The sequence below is a fragment of the Canis lupus genome, chromosome 21 (genome assembly GCF_003254725.2).
Source record: "Canis lupus dingo isolate Sandy chromosome 21, ASM325472v2, whole genome shotgun sequence".
Lineage (NCBI taxonomy): Eukaryota > Metazoa > Chordata > Mammalia > Carnivora > Canidae > Canis > Canis lupus.
Window position 1 is genome coordinate 6,136,690 of NC_064263.1, and position 17,056 is coordinate 6,153,745.

Here is a 17,056-nt window from a genome sequence, read left to right on the forward strand (position 1 = left end):
AGAAAAGACCTATGATGGTTCATAAACTCAGCTTTCCCTTCCCTAGGCTTCTGTGCATTCTGAGATTGCAGTAGATGACTGGTCTTTCAGAAACATAAATTACATGACTCTCTTCAGTCATACATCCTGGTCAATTCACTCAAAACACTGATGTGATTGATATGGGTCAGCTTCTTCCCTCAGTTAGACATATTAAAATAATGGAAAGGGGACTTCCTGAAACCAATGCTACCATCTCCCAGAGACACTGGGCAGGCTCATTCCCCAAGCTGGGTTGATGCCAGGTTACCTAGGACAAAAGGGCAAGGCAAGAACCTGCACAGGGGGAGGACTTCAGTTTACTAACAGTCATAAATAAAAAGGATTTCAAGGACATGGGGTGAGCGAAGGCCCTCCCCTGGTCCCAAATTGGGATGTACTACATTGGTGGAGTAGGAAGTGTCAGAATGTGCTAAATTCAGCTGCCTTTCCTTCTCTGGGGAACCAGGCTGGGTGCATCGAGGGACTCTTGAGCATCCTAGGGCAGAAGGATGGATGAGTTGTTCCTCTATCTCTGTTCCAGAGGTGGGGCTCTGGAGGGTGTGGTTTGCTTGCATCCACTCCCCTCGGGCAATTGCCACCTGGTCCAGAACCGAGCTGTCCTCATATTCCTGCATGGCACCAGCCTACCTGCAGCCACAGCAGCCCCACGCCCCCACAGATACAAGAGCCTTCCCTTATCCTGGCCATGCTCACCAAGACTCAGGGAACCATCCTTGTTGCTTGACAGAGTTTTTAGATGATCCATCCCCACCCCCACACCCTGCCCCACCTTATGCAGAATGTCTGTTTGCATAATGGCCATCAGAACTGTTCGAATGGATCTTGAGCAAAAGGGAGGGAACAGCACCCTCAGCCCCTTACAGTGCTTAAGGCTCCCGTAACCTGCTCTAGCTACAGCACAAGGGTGCACCCAAAAGCCATGAGCTTTGACGGTCACTGGCTGTGGGGCTGGGCACACGCTCTGTTCTATAGAATCCTGATAAATGAACGTGCAAACTTTGGCAAGAGGAGCTTCACCAAGGAGAGGTAAATAGTAGCTCTCCCATCCACTAACAGGTTGGCTAACAGAGGAGGTTCCCTGTGCTCTCTGCCGTCAGACAGCCCCAGCTCCCACCCTTCCTAGCTGTGTGGACACGGAAGGGTAATTCAGCAGCCTCCTCTGTCCAAGGAGCATAGCCACAGCGCCTATTTCCTATGTCTGTCATGGGAATTACATGAGATCACAGGTGAAAACATGCCCAGGGCCGTAAGTTAGGACCCAGAGAGTTCGCGGTCCCCGCCTGAAGCTCCGCTGAACACTGAAAGGCAGAAAGGCATCTCGTGCTGAGCACTGAGCACGTCTAACACACCTGCTGCTCTTCGTCTTATTCATGGTAACTCCATTCTTCCAGTTGTTCTGGCCGCAGTCCTTGGAGTCATCTGTGACTCCTCCCTTTCTCTCACTCTTCGCTCTTCCTTCAAAACATACCGAGTGCTAGACTGCCACCACCAGTGGTCCAAGCCACCACTGTTTCTTGCCAGATTATCTGGCCTCTCTGTTTCTGCCTTTGAGCCTACACAGTCTGTTCTCAATGAAGCAGCTGAAAGGATTCTACTAAAAAATGTAAGAGTGTGTCAAAAACCCCCTATTTAAAGATGGCACAGTGGCATCGGGTCTCACATAGAGTAAAAGCCAAGCTTCTTACCAATAGCCCAGAAGGCCCTGCATGGTCTGCCATCTCCCACTCCATCTTTCTGACCTCATGTCCCACTACTCCCTCATTAATCCTTCCTCAAACATGAGGAACATGCCCGCCTCAGGGCCTTTGCACTTACTGTTCTCGCTGCCTGGAACATCCTTCCCCCAGACACCTGCAGGACTGGTTTTGTCACTTCCTTAGGGTTTGTACACAAAGTCACCTCCACAGTGATCCTTCCCTGAAAACCCTTTGAAAAGGTCACCTTTCCCCTGATACCTCATATCCTCTTGCCTTGCTTTATTTTTCTTCTTAGCACTCTATTTAACATGCTATGTCTTTTATTTATTTATTTTACCACCTGTGTCCTCTACTGGATAGTAAGTAAGCTCCAAGAGAGAAGGTATTTTTGTCTGATTCATTGCTCTATTCCCAGGGCCTAGCACAGTGCCTGGCACATAGCAGATGTTCAAATAACTATTTGTTGATTTAGTGAATTAGCTGACAGAGGGCCCAGGGCTTTGGGTGTTCCTGCCAACTGAAACTCAATCAAAACCCAAAACCAATCATCCCTAAGATTAAGGTACAAGTTGCCTAGAACATGTAATTTAGCTTTGATTTTCAAATGCTGTTTCATCCATCTGTTTACTCTGCAATCTGGGGAAACATACCCATATTTTTCATTTTGATGCCAAGTGTAGGACATCCTCAGCCTGACCTCTAGGGATTGAACCACACTTCTGTCTGACATTGCGTCAAGAGAAAGTGTGCCAGGAATACTAATGGTGCTTCCCTTTTTGGTTCATGCCATGACTCAGTTTCTTTTTTATTTCTCCCTCTTGTCAGTGGCCAAATAGATTAGCAGGCAACAAATTATTACTGCTGTAGATGCCAAGTTCTGTGGGGTGATAGGTTACATGGCCACTCCTGGAGACATGATACACAGCTTGAAGGGGGAACACATTTTTGAAACAATAGTAATTCTAGGAGAAAGAGCAGATCACAGGAAGCAAAAGCTACTGGCAAGTAGGAGGATTTATTTTCTCACATTCTTACTTGTACTTTAAGAGTTTCACTGACAATTTAAAAGGAAGAGAAATTTGAAACCCAAGAATAAAATCTTTACTCAAGGAAAGCAAGGTTGAACCACCATGAGCTCATAACTGAGCTAATGACCATCTGAAGTGGGGATTTTCAGAATGGTCCATTCAAAGCAAGACCGCAAATCATCCAAAGAACTAGATGAATTCAGTAAAATAAAATGACAACCCTAGTCAATCAATTTGGAATCTGGAGAGAAAATAATACAAATGCAGTTGTTGGAAAATGGCACAATCGAGGAGAAAGTACACTTAGGACTTTGGAACCGGGCAGCCATAACCTCCAATTCAGGCTCTGCATCTAGAAGTTGTAGGACCATGGGGAAGCGATTTAACCACTTGGAAGCTCAGTTTCCTAGACCATAAAACATGGCCCATAACACCTACTTATATGAATGAGTTAATTTGTGAAGACCCTCATACACAGTAAGGGAATCAATAAATGATAGCTCCTTTCCTGGGCCATCCAAATTTAAGTCTGAACTGAAAGAATGGTGTACAGATCTGTCACCACTGAACTGTTTCAGAACAAAATATCCCTAAAATGTTCTGTCAGAGTAGGGCAAGTACCTTTACTTGCTCCTGAGAACAACCACAAATCAAAAAGAAACGTTGAATTTGGGATCCCTGGGTGGCGCAGCGGTTTGGCGCCTGCCTTTGGCCCAGGGCACGATCCTGGAGACCTGGGATCGAGTCCCACGTTGGGCTCCTGGTGCATGGAGCCTGCTTCTCCCTCTGCCTGTGTCTCTGCCTCTCTCTCTCTCTCTGTGACTATCATAAATAAATAAAAAAAAATTAAAAAAAAGAAAAAAGAAAAAAAAAGAAACGTTGAATTTAAAGTTGAAGAAAAAGCCAGGAAAGGAGAAAAATGCAAGGAAAGATGGCCTTTGTGACTCCTGTTTTTGCTATTTGCACCTCAGTAAGGAAGAAATTGAGAGTGACTAACTTTGGATTCATCCCTTTGAGTCAGCGGCTTCCCAGACTTACCCAGACTCAGCACAATAGATTGCAATGCAATTGCTCACTGCTTGTTTTGTGACAACACACCTCTTGGTGACTCAGGGCAGGGAGGGTGGAGGTATCTCTGGCACTGATTTTATTTTTGTTTTTTCAGTCACCTAAATCCATCCTTTCATCCACCCATCCACCCAATCTGTCACCAAAGCTCTTTCTAAGCACCTGTTGTACAAATGTGAAACATATGCCTGCCTAGTGTTTGAGAAGATACACACATGGATGTTTTACATTTTAAGAGAGTTGTAAAAAAAAAAAAAAAAAAAAAATAAGAGAGTTGTAGTTGTAGAATTTCAGGAGTCACCTGTCTAATCCAACATTCAGTGTGTGTGTGTGTGCGTGTGTATTTGTGTATATCTTACACCTATTATAGCATGTGACTCTTGATCTCAGAGTTGTGGGTTCAAGCTCCACACTGGGTGTAGAGCTTACTTAAAAAATATAAAAAAGATTTTAAGGTAATAAAAAAAAGGGAGGGAGCTGAGTCAGCAGAGCATGCGACTCTTGATGTCATGGTTGTGAGTATAAGCCCCATGTTGGGTGTACAGCCTATGTAAATTTTTTGAACATAATAACACTGGGGTGCCCGGGTGGCTCAGTCGGTTAAATGTCCCACTCTTGATTTCTCCTCAGGTCATGATATCGAGCCCCAAGTCAGGCTCTGTTTGGGTGTGGGGCCTGCTTGGGATTCCCTCTCTCCCTCTGCTCCCCACTCCCTTCACATTCCCTCTTAAAAAAAGAATGTAATAACACCTATTGGAGTAAGTCTTTAACAAAATATACACATTAACATTTCCTAAGACCTTACCATATTCCAGGTACTGTGCTATATGTTTGTGTGTGTCACTTTGGACGTTTCCCCACTATGTGAAGTTAAACACTGTAGTCACCTCTAATAACCAGATCAGAAAAACGGAACTGGAAGAATTTAAGGTCACACAGCCTGTAAGTGGCAGAGCAGGAGGTCTGAATTCAAGTCCCCCAACCAGAAAGTATGTATCAGAATTGTCCTGTTTGCTGCACAGAGACTTAAGTGTATGATGCCTTCTATGCATCTGTTCTCTGATATAATGAAAAAGGGACTGATGTTAGAATAAAGGCTTCACAGTTTCCCAGTGTGTGTAGGTAAGAAGCCACTGACAGGAATTAAAGACCCAGAACCTAAATGAGGATCTAACTTGTGATCACTGTTCAAATGCATTTACTAAGATTTGAAATACGGCCTCACTAGGCCCTTTAGGGACAATGATTTTGTAGTTAACCAAAATCTACCCTTCGCTCCAGAGCCACAGACCCCTAAGCAACATTGACATGGCCAAGTATGTGTTCCCACTTATCCTACAGAAAGAGAAATGGAGTGGAAATTATGATCCCCATATAAAAGATAAGAAGAATTAAAGCCCTATGACCAACAATGCAACGGATCTACTGAGGTCAAAGAATCTCCATGATGTATTTAAAAAGCACTTGACTAAGAGAAAATAGTCATGAGTTCAAATTCAAGTTGTGTGACACTGAGCACATCACTTAACCCCTCTGAGCCCATCTGCTCATCTCTACAATAGAAGACAATGATATCTACCTTGGAGTATTTTTGTAAGATTAAATAAGTATAAGCTGAATAGGATGCCAGATCTGGTCAGTATTCATCTTTATAAAATGGAAGTCTTAGATGACAGCCTCCAGCACAAATTGACAATGTACATTGGTAAGGCATCACTGATCTCTTATCCAAAAATTCTTCCATTCAATGGAAAGGTATTGAAAGACGAAAAGGTTTGAGGCTCCCTGTACTAAACCAGAACCCAGTTCTCAAGTGTCCGAAGTCTTGACTGGAAACCTTCTAAAGCATCTCCACCATGCCCAAGGGGGAACATTTTCTCATCTTTTTTGCCTTTTCCCCATTCTCAATTTAAAGGGGACCACATTCCATATAAAACCTACAACAGCCCACTGATTTCTCTGCTTTCTTTTCAAGTTCTCATTCTGTCCCTCAAAAGATCCCATTTATATTCTTCCAGTGTGGGTGGAGATGGGATCCTGTATCTGACACCAAAGAGCTATTGTCCAGAGAAGAGAACCAAATCATTTGGCGTTGTTCCAAATGCCAGAGCTGGGAATGGAAGGTTCCAGCTCTGCATATGGAACGTGTCTGCATTAGCAGCTGCTGACCAGCTATGGGGCAAGCCTGTGAAGTAGTACATGTCCCGCCAGGAAAGCTCAAGCACAGCATCTCACCCACTGCTGCCTGATTAAGCCTAATGGTTGAGACGCCCTGTGTCCCGGGCACCAGGAACGTCAGCATGACGAGCAAGGGGCAACATTCATCTCACAAGGGCTCATGCTGAAGAGGCCAACACACAAGCAGGTAATTATAAAAAAAAATGTGAGGAGTGCAAAAAAAAGTGAGACATTATCAGAGCACTGAGCACTAGACCTAAATCAGAGGGCTATTCTTTCTAGAAGAGATGACACCTCGGCAGTCTTAAAGGATGGAGGAGGAGAAGCAGAGAGGGACAAGTTGGGGCAGCACACAAAAGGGATTCGGGGCAAAAGGAATGAGCATGAGGGAAGAAGTGACAAACAGTACTGTTTCTAAGGGGCATGCCAGGCAGCTGGATGATGCTGGAACATAGACTGTGAGGGTGGGGTGGGGTGGGGTAGGGTGAGAACCAAGGCTGGAGTTGGAGCCAGGATGCAGAGATGAACTGTGTCCTGTACATGTTAGGCAGCCAGCACCTCAGAGGTTTTAAGCACAAGAATGACAAGAGTTTCCATGATCCTTAATCCACGAGTTCCCAAGGGAAACTGCAGGAGAGCTGTGAAAGCTGCTGAATTGGGCTTTGGGAACCCCTGGGGCCAGTGCAGCCCTGCCTGACTCATCATTCAAGGCAAACACCAAGCTCCTTTGGCCTCCTGCCTCTTCCTCCCCTGTCTGCTAGGCCTCTTACAAAGCTGACTGGGTAAAAAGGTGATCTGGGCACAAGGCAAGCATCACAAGGTGCTCCGAAGCAGCCAGAAGTCCACGGTGAGCCCTGAGCATCTTTCTGCAGTGGGAACCTTGGTCGGGAAGCGGGCCGCAGGAGGGTCAACTCTGATGCAGTGTGCTCCAGAGCCCTCCTGCATCTCATCTTGCAGCTTTACCTCTTCCCTGCCTTCTTCCTTCCCTCCCTCCCTCCTGATACCCTCTGGCTCCTGGCTGACCCCCCTGAGGCTGAGGCTGGAAGGAGCGGGACACCAGCCCATCTTGCAGGGAAAAGCATCAGCTGCCACCACCATCCTGACCTCCCCAGCCAGGAACTCTGGCCTCCTGCCCTTTTCCAAACCACCATTTTTCTGATCTCTTGAGCTGCCACTTGGAACAATTTCCCCCCTCCTTCCCCATCCTCCTTCACCTCCCTAGTGCCATTCCTCCTTCTACCAAAACTCATCCTTTGGAACTCCTTCTGTAACTGCATGGTGGCTCTGCCTCCCTAAGTCTTCCTTAATCATCCTTCACACCCGCCCTCTCCCTTCCCTTATTCCCTTTTATTCTGAACCCTTGAGCTTACTGTAGCCTACATACTTCCACTGGTTTAACAGCTCTAGCCACTCCCTGCACACTAATCCCTGAACATGCATTTCTCACTCTTGGTGATCCCTCTGCTTGGAACAGCTTTGTCTCTCTTCTGAGCCCTGCCTCATCCTCCAGGCACAGCACAAATGTCATCCTGACCCTAAGGCTCTCCCCTATCACCTCCAAGATGGGTTCAGCCTCATAGGACTCTGTTTACCTTTATTAAAGTATAGGTTTTGCTTGTGTCCTGATAGCAGCTAGTACTTATGTGCCAGGCATCTTCAGAGAACTTTATATAGTAACTCATCTCATCCTCAAGGCTGCCCTGTGATTAGCTCCAAGATAACCTGCCCAGGGTTACAGCTAGTCAATAAAGGAACTCATTCTCAAGCACACATACACACACACACACACACACACACACACACACACATGGCATGGCTCTAATCAGCTGTTTTGCCACCCCTCTGCCCAGCACGCTTCACCTGCACACCAGGAAGCCATAGAACCCGAGAGCTACTCTCTTGTCTCCTGGCACCCTCGGTGTCTGGCACCCAGCAGGTGATTTCTAGATGGGCTCTGAGTTCAACTGAAATATGTTTAGCATGCATTCCTGTGTCTTCTTCACATGCATGTTCTGTCTCCTTGAGCTGTCCATGAGATCCTCAAGGAGAAAGGACTAGATCGTCCGTTTCCTGACAGGTCCACAATTGTGATGCATAATAAATTGGGGGATATGCAGAGAGCTTGAGGGGTGCTGGGGGCACACTAATTTTAGATTAATGTATGTCTGATGTTTGTACAATTTACAAAGGCTTGTTCACACCAAGGTGAAGGCTATGGATTGGAGGCAGACAGGAAGGTAAGAAGATTAAGGTACAAGATGGGGTGAGACCCAGCTAAGCTCTCCAAGCTAGAAATATCTGAATGACATTACAGAAACCATAACCCAGGGCTCTGAATGAAGCACCTGAAAGCCACAGTCTGTTCACCCATGTGGTACTGGCCAGCCGTGGCCATCAGGAGTGGGTGGGCTGAGTGAGTAGCTCTGCCCCCTGCTAGGGTGGCCACTGAGGCTGGGGCAGGTGCAGGACCCAGTGGGAGGCTGGTGAGAGGGGAAGGGCCCGCCAAAGGGGAGCCTGGCTGGGTCTGTGGGAAGGAGGCCAGAGAAGCAGAGGTGGGGCGGGATGTGTTGAGGCAGGTTGAGCAGGGCCTCTGGGGACCTTCCGCAGTGTTCGGTCACCCTCACCCGCCAGTACGGAGCACTCATGACACGTCTCCAAGTGGTCTGGTAATACAGACGTGAGGAGTCACGTAAAACTAGTTCGCCCTTCCCAGTAGTTGGAGATGGTTTCCCTACCATTTGTTACTATCCCATAGCATTTCTAAAAATATGTTCCTCTAAAAAGAAAAAAGAAAAAAAAAAGTACCTCTATTGTCCTAACTCAACACGACCTCATATGGAATTTATTCGATGTCCTGCGCATCACGGGTTTTCAGGCCCAGGCGGCCCACAGAAGAGAAGGTTTTCCACAGCGGAAAGGGCAGCGACCTGGCCTAAACGCCGGGCCCATCTCACCGGCTGGGGAGGCCTCCACAGGCCTCGTCCCTCCCCGGGGCCTTCACCTCCTCGTCCGCAAAATGGGCATGAACTGCCCGCCCGCCCCCCCAGGCCCGGGAGCTGCGGCAGCGCCGCGCTGGGGCCGGTGAGCGCCCGGCCTGGCCCCGCGGAGGAGCCGCCGAGACGTCTGCCCCGGAACCAAGGGGAGGGTCTCCGCGCGGGGGCAGGGCCGCTGCGGCCTCGGCGGGGGCGGGGCGGGGCGGCTCGCAGCCCGGGCTCACCTGCGGCTCCACCAGCCAGCGGGGCTCGGCGCGGGCGGCCGGGGGGCGCGCGGGGGCGCGGAACGCCGAGAACACGGGGGCGCGGGCCCGGCCGCTGTACAGGGTGGCGAAGCGCTCGGCGCCCCCGAAGCGCTGACAGACCTTCAGGTGGGCCGCGGCCTCCAGCCCCGCGGGCGGGGTCCCGGCGTAGAAGAAGCGGTCGCACTCGCCGAAGCCGGCTTCCTCCGGGCCCACGAGCCGGCCGTCCAGCGGCCCCGCCAGGGCGAGGAGGCCGCCCAGCGCCAGCCAGCGCGCAGCCCGCATGGCCGCCTCGGGGCGGGGCCGGGGGCGCGGGGCGCCGGGGGCGCGGGGGGCCGGGGGCCGGGGGCGCGGGGCTCTGCGGTCCGGGCCGCAGCGGGAAGCGGGAACCCGGGAACCCGGGCGCGGCGCGGCGGGGCAAGTGCTGAGCGGGGCGGGGCGGGGCGGGGCGGGGCGGGGCGGGCCCGAGGTCGAGGCCCCGCCTCCCCGCCTCCCTCCCGCCCGCGCCGAAGATGGCGGCGGCGGCGTCCCCGGGCCCCGCCCCGCCCCGCCCCGCCCCGCCCCCTCCCTGCGCGCGAGCCCGGGGGCACCTCCGAGGCGGCGGGGGCGGTCCGGGGCCGCAGGGTGCCGAGGGCGGCGGGAGGCCCGGGCCGTGGCCGTGGGGCGAGCGCGCACCGAGCCCGAGCGCAGACGAGGGAAAGGCGGGGCGGGGCCGCGAGGCTCCACCGGAGCGGTCGCGCCGTCGGAGTCCCTCCCGGGCGGCCCCGCTGCCAGGCCGAGAACCACCACCGGCGCCCGGAAGGGGCGTCCCCGGCCCGTGTGCGCGTTGGGTCGGGGTTCGGTTCCTCACCGGGGGCAGCGCCCCGTCACCGGCCCGGGTTGGGCCCTTCACCCCCGCGCGGAGCCCGCGGCCTCCCCGGAGAGCCTGCCCTTAATCACAGAAGCGGGTTATTAAAAGAATAATTAAAAACGGAATATGGAGCATTGAGAAACTGGACCCCTTCCAAAGAGAACATTTCGTGCTAAGATCGAGCTCACTCCTGTAAATGGCCCAGCCCTCGCGCCTAGGTCCTGGGCCACAGGGTGCCCGTGGCTGGCCCCGGCGAGCTCTCAGGGCCGCCCGCTCCGGGCCTCCAGGCCGCGGCCTCCGTGGGGCTGGTGCGCGCTGCAGCTGCGTTCCCTGCTCTCTCCCAGGCGATCGCCTCGGCTCCCTCTTTGCTACCGACTCTCGTCTCGTCTCACAGGGGAGGGATCTTCAAACCGGACCCTGTTGGACCTCTGCACTCATCCCTCGGTGGAACATCAGTGCACAGTCTTCGGCAAAGAGCATCACTTTTCCTCTTTCCTCTGGCGGAGGTGGAATAAAATGACATTGTATTTACAATCCAGTTGGCTGGGGCTTTTTCCAATTTGTTTGAAAACAGGACGCAAACTAGGTACTTCTCCACGCCCCCGTTCCCACCTCTGTGCTCTGCTGACAGTTCCTCCCTGGCCACCCCCATCACCACCTTAAACCAAGCCAGCCTAAACTCACCCAATTCATATCCCTTCATCCCCTCCAATTCATTCTCCAGCTTCAGTGACTTCCTAAAATAAATCTGATGTCACTCAACTCTTACAGCTGTTCAGCTGCTCTCCACTTGCCCAAGGATGCCACCCGTCTCCCCCTACCTGACCCTGTGACCACTGAGATCTGCACACCCCCACCCCACCCCTCAGCTCCAGCCTCCCACCGACCCCCTAAACGCTCAGCAGTACTAAGCAGTATTGGATTCTTTGCCGTTCCTCAAATGGCAACGCTCATTCTCGGGCCTCATAAACTGCTTCTGCTGGGCTGGACTTCCCACCACTCCCACATTCCTGTCCTTTCACCCCTTTCATTTACACCCCCCAACTAATGATCTGGTTAAACATTAGTTCCACAAACCACCCACCTTCCTGACAAGCTTGCCCTCCCCTGCCCCTGCCACTGCCCTACATGAGGTTAAGGGCCCCATTCAACTGTGCCTGCCCAGCCCAGTATATCAGCTTGTACCAAACTTTTACCCTCCCCCTTAGAAATACACATAGTGCCTGTTACAGGGTAATGAGTCAGGAAATGAATGAATGAAAGCAAAAACCCTGCTTCCACCCAACTTTATGTGAATTCTCATTGCTCTAGCTCCTTCATTCATTTTCAAATATTTTTAAAACATCTATTATGGGGATGCCTGGGTGGCTCAGTGGTTAAGCGTCTGCCTGCCCTGTCCCAGGGTCCTGGGATCGAGTCCCACATCCGGGTCCCCACAGGGAGCCTGCATCTCCCTCTGCCTGTGTCTCTGCCTCTCTCCCTGTATCTCTCATGAATAAATAAATAAAATCTTTTTTTTTATTTTTTTATTTATTTATGATAGTCACACAGAGAGAGAGAGAGAGAGGCAGAGACACAGGCAGAGGGAGAAGCAGGCTCCATGCACCGGGAGCCCGATGTGGGATTCGATTCCGGGTCTCCAGGATCACACCCTGGGCCAAAGGCAGGCGCCAAACCGCTGCGCCACCCAGGGATCCCAATAAATAAAATCTTAAAAAAAAAAAAAAAACACCGTGAGCAGCCTTTGTGCTAGATGTTGAGGATTCATGGGGAGCAAAGTCAGATGGGATGCCTGCTCTCCTGGTGTGGCACTCGAGCTACCATCTGATTACACAGGTCATCAGGACACAAAGCAGAAGGTAACAGATCCTGGGCACCTGCTGTGCCTCAGAGCAGAGAAGGCAATGCTGGGAACTTTCTATAACATCGACTGCTTTCCAATGCAAGGTTGGCATGCATCGATGCACCACAGGACAGAAATAGGCAGGGAAGACACATAAGCAATTACAAGACAGTAGAGGAAGTGCTACATGCTATGAGGGCCCAGAAGGCTAACCAGGGGAGAAGAAGCTCTAGAAAGACAATGGGTACACTGGAAAATCACACTTAATGAGGAGACCTGTTGAAACAATGGCTCACAAACTAGAATCATAATTAATTTTTAGCCAATTTCTTTGGCTCTCCTCTCTGGATCATCTAGCACTTGTACAAAATCAACAAATAATGAGGAAGTTAACCTCATTTAGATCTCTAGGAGAGATGAGGAGGCTGAGAAGTAGCTCCTGTTTGGATTAGAATGCCTGATTTCTTTGCCTATTAATGACTAAACCAAGAAAGCAGGCCTGGCTCACCACTCCAGTGAGTGGCAGAAAGCTTCGGAGTCCAAGGGCTGTTGACACCCAAACGAGCAGAAAGTTGATGCTCACCTAAACTTGGGGCAGAACTGTCTTCTTTCTAGCAAAGCTAAACTTTAGATGATGTCTAAAAGTAATAATTAGACAACTTCTCTTCTCATGGAAGCAACATCCATGTGTGCACATACATACTGGCTCCCCATGGGCCTGAATTAAAAAAATTCACCCCCTCCAAAAAAATTCACCCAGCCCAGGGAACTGCTGGGCATTTCTGGGTTGTTCAACTGCTTTCTGGATATTTGTCCAGATGTTAAAGGATTACTTCAGGCAGGAATAACTTTGAACACCATAAGTGGAGAAATACTTAATTTATCTGATACACCTCAAGTGTGCCTGGCTGGCTCAGTTGGTTAGGCGTCTGCCTTTGGCTCAGGTCATGATCCCAGGGTCATAGGATGGAGCCTGAATCAGGCTCCCTCCTCAGTGGGGAGTCTGCTTCTCCCTCTGCCCCTTCCCCCACTCTTGCTTTCTCTCCCCCTCCCCTGTGCATGTGTGCTTCCAACGCCCGCGCTAAAATAAATAAATAAAAATCTTTTTAAAATTTTATCTGATATACCTCAATAAAAAGAATTAATAGATAAAAATAAAAATAGATTTTTCTGAAGCTTTTTTTTTGGCTTTCCGTACCTATAGGGAGAAAAGTGTAGTGGTTATGAGCTTGAACTCTGGAGTGAGACTGTCTGAGTTCAAATGCTGGATCCTCTCACTGGCTTTGTGATCTTGGGCAAATTGTTGAACTTCTCTGTGCCTCAAGTTTCTCATCTATAAATGAGGACAATGGTAGCATGTACCTCCTAGTGTTAAGTGTAACATGCATTAAATACACCATGCTTCATTGAGTGTAAGTCATGCATTTTAAAATGTATTCAACTCTCAATATGAGAATGCAGAACATTCTATATTAAACTTTCATATTTTTAATTTTCTTCATTGTGACTAATTTGTATATTTCTATTTATCTAGAACAAATGTATATGTCCTTTGTATTAAGAAAGTTAAAAAAAATAACCTTTCCAACAGCTGTCAGACAGGAAAAGGAAATAAAAGGCATCCAAATTGTTCAGGAAGAAGTAAAACTCACACTATTTGTAGATGACATGTTACTATATATAGAAAACCCTAAAGACTCATCCAAAAAAAACTACTAGAACTGATAAATGAGTGCAGTAAAGTCTCAGAATACAAAATCAATGTACAGAGATCCGTTGTATTTCTATATACTAAAAATGAAGCAATAGAAAGAGAAACTAAGAAAACAATTCTGTGTTCCAACTGCACTAAAAATAATAAAATATCCAGAAATAAATTTAAGGACAGAAGTTGAAGACCTGTACTCTGAAAACTATAAAACATTGATGAAAGAAATTCAAGATGACACAAACAAATGGAAAGATATTCCATGCTCATGGACTGGGAGAAGCAATATTGTTCAAATGTCCATACTACCCAAAGCTACCTACAGATTTAATGCAATCCTTATCAAAATACCAACAGCATTTTTCACAGAATTAGAACAAACAATCTTAAAATACATATGGAACGACAAAAACAAAAGCAATCTTGAAAAAGGAAAACAAAGCTGGAGCTAACACAATTGCAGGTGTTAAATTACATAACAAAGCTGTGTTAATCAAAGCAGTATGGTACTGACACAAAAATAGACATAGATCAATGGGACAGAGTAGAGAGCTCAGATAAAGCCACAATTATACAGTCAATTAATCTTCAACAAAGGAGGCAAGAATATAAAATGAAGAAAAGACAATCTCTTCAACAAATGGTATTGGGAACACTGGATAGCCACATGGAAAAGAATGAAACTGGACCAGTTTCTTACACTATACACAAAAATAAACTCAAAATGGATTAAGGGCCTAAATGTAAGACCTAAAACTATAAAAATCATAGAAGACAGCACAGGCAATAATTTCTCTGACATTGGTTGTAACAGCATCTTTCTAGATATGTCCCCTGAGAAACAAAAGCAAAGCTAAATTATTGGGACTACATCAAAATAAAAGGTTTATGCACATCAAAGTAAAGTACCAACAAAGCTAAAAGCCAACCTATTGAATGGGAGAAAATATTTGCAAATGACATATCCGATAGAGGGTTATATCGAAAATATATAAAGAACTTATACAACTCACCACCAAAGAAACCAACTAATCCAACTAAATGATGGGCAGAAGACATGAATAGACATTTCTCCAGAGATGGTCAACAGACATAAAAAGATGCCCAACATCACTCATCATTACAAATCAAACCACAATGAGATATTACCTCACACCTGTCAGAATGGCTAAAATGCAAAATGCAAAATACAAAAAACAACAAGTGTTGACAAAGATGTGCAGAAAAAGGAACCCTGATGGACTGTTGATGGGAATGCAAACTGATGCAGCCACTGTGGAAGACAGTAATTAAAAATAGAACTACCATATGACCCAGTAATCAGACTACTAGGTATTTATCCCCCCACAAAAATACAAAAACACTAATGTGAAGGAATATATGCCCTCCTATGTTTATTGCAGCATTATTTACAACAGCCAAATAATGGAAGCAGCCCAAGTATCCATCAATAGATGAGTGGATAAAGAAGATCTGGAGATATATACAATGGAATATTATTCAGCCACAAAAAAGAATCTTGCCATTTGCAACAAAATGGATATATCTAGAGAGTAGAATGCCAAGCGAAATAAGTCAGTTAGAAAAAGGCAAATACCGTATGATTTCACTCATATATGGAATTTAAAAAACAAAACAAAGGAAAAAAAAGACAAACCAAAAACACACTCTAAACTACAGAGAACAAACTAGTGGTTCCTAGAGGGGAGGAGGGATGGGTGAAATAGGTGATGGGGATTAAGGATACACTTGTGATGAGCACCAGGGGATGTATGGAAGTTTTAAATCACTATATTGTACACCTGAAACCAATATAATACTATATATTAACTACACTGGAATAAAAAAAAACTTTCCAGGAAAAAAAAGTAACAAGTTCTATTAAAATGTTTATAATAGAAAGAAACATTAGAAAAAGAATAAACAACTGAATACATGGCATGATCACACTGTGTGAACATATGCAAAAAATGAAAGACTGATAATTCAGGAATTGTCTCTGCATGATAGGATGAGTAAAATTATGTTATTCTATTTTTGATTTTAGATTTTAAATAGAGAAAATACCTTACAAGAGAAAAAAGAGAAAACACTTTGTTTTTAGAGAGAGAGCGCATGAAGGGGTGGGGAGGGACAGAGGGAGAGAGAAAAAGATCTTAAGCAGACTCCATGCTGAGCGGGGAGCCCATTAGGGGCTCAAACTCACAACCTTGAAAACATGACCTGAGCCTAAATCAAGAGTCCGACGTTTAACCAACTAAGCCATCCAAGCATCCCAAGAAAACACATTTTTAAAACAAATAATATTGGGGGCACGGGAATGGCTCAATTTATTGTGTCTGACTCTTGATTTCCATTCACGTCATGATTTCAGGGTGGTGAGGTTGAGGCCCCAAGGGCTCCGTGGTCAGCATGGAGTCTGCTTAAGATTCTCTCCTTCTGCCCCTCCCCACCCCCACTGCTCAAAGGCTCCCGTGCCCAGACACACTCTCAAAAAATAAATAAATAGATAAACAAAGCAAATAATACTAAATTTAGAAACCACTAAATTAGTAAGTATAAATTTTAGAAAAACTCTTGGGAAGATTTCCTTTCTGCTAGTTGTTCATAAGTCACCAAGGCACTTGGCCATTCTTTATAATACAAACATGACCCAGAGGCTCTGATGAAGCAAGAAGACTCAAATCCACACTCTCTAGATACAGATAAACTGCTTGTCTTGGTTGTCTTGCCTAACAAGACAAGCTAATATTATCACTAAATTAATATTAATGTTATTAATGTTAGTATTATCTAGCATTTGCAGTAGTCTGTTCTGGCCGCTGTAACAAAATATCACATACTAGGTGACTTGTAAACAATAAACATTTATTTCTCACAGTTTCAGAGGCTAGGAAGTCCAAGGTCAAGGTGCCGACAGATTCAGTGAGTAAATGTCATCCTAAGACACCACTGATTACCATGCACGACTAATTTACATACACTAAGGCAATTAAACTATTCCACATTCATGCTAAAACCCAAGAGGTTCATGGTATGTAACCACCCTCCTTGGATCTGTCTAAAAAAGGCTTTATTGAGAAAAGTGGAAAGGAGCAGTAAGAAGCATAACATTGGCCATATTCATCGAACTGTCTCCCTTCGTTGGTTAGCTAGCTTCCCTAGGTCCTAATTTTGGCCATCAGTGGTGAGTAGGTGGCAACAGTTTTGCTGGACAGTATTACTGCTTGTCTCCATGTGAAGATGACTCTTCTTGATGTTTTGTGCTCCTGCCCACTTCCCCCAAGAGCTCTACCTACACTTCCAAATGCATTTAGACTGTGGACTGGGGTCCTGGGTCTCCCATAGGCCTGTCCCCTTCACCTTGCCCAACGCTATGTGAGCCCCCTGCTCTTACAACAGGTTCT

The 17,056-nt window shown here is 47.2% G+C and overlaps 1 protein-coding gene across 3 annotated transcripts in view; it reads right to left on the bottom strand.

Annotated features, from left to right (window-relative positions):
• ENDOD1 (endonuclease domain containing 1) overlaps window positions 1-17,056 on the bottom strand; it is a 43,312-nt gene that overhangs the window by 17,612 nt on the left and 8,644 nt on the right. Inside the window, exon 1 of one of the 3 annotated variants that reach the window (XM_025419239.3) lies at window positions 9,231-9,561. The exons of 1 other annotated variant lie outside the window; for it this stretch is intronic. In XM_025419239.3, the coding sequence (XP_025275024.1) occupies window positions 9,231-9,533 (303 nt within the window). In that variant the 5' untranslated portion in view covers window positions 9,534-9,561. Of the gene's footprint in view, window positions 1-9,230; window positions 9,562-17,056 lie in introns of those variants that run through there. One more of the 3 variants, XM_049098814.1, reaches the window with a different exon arrangement.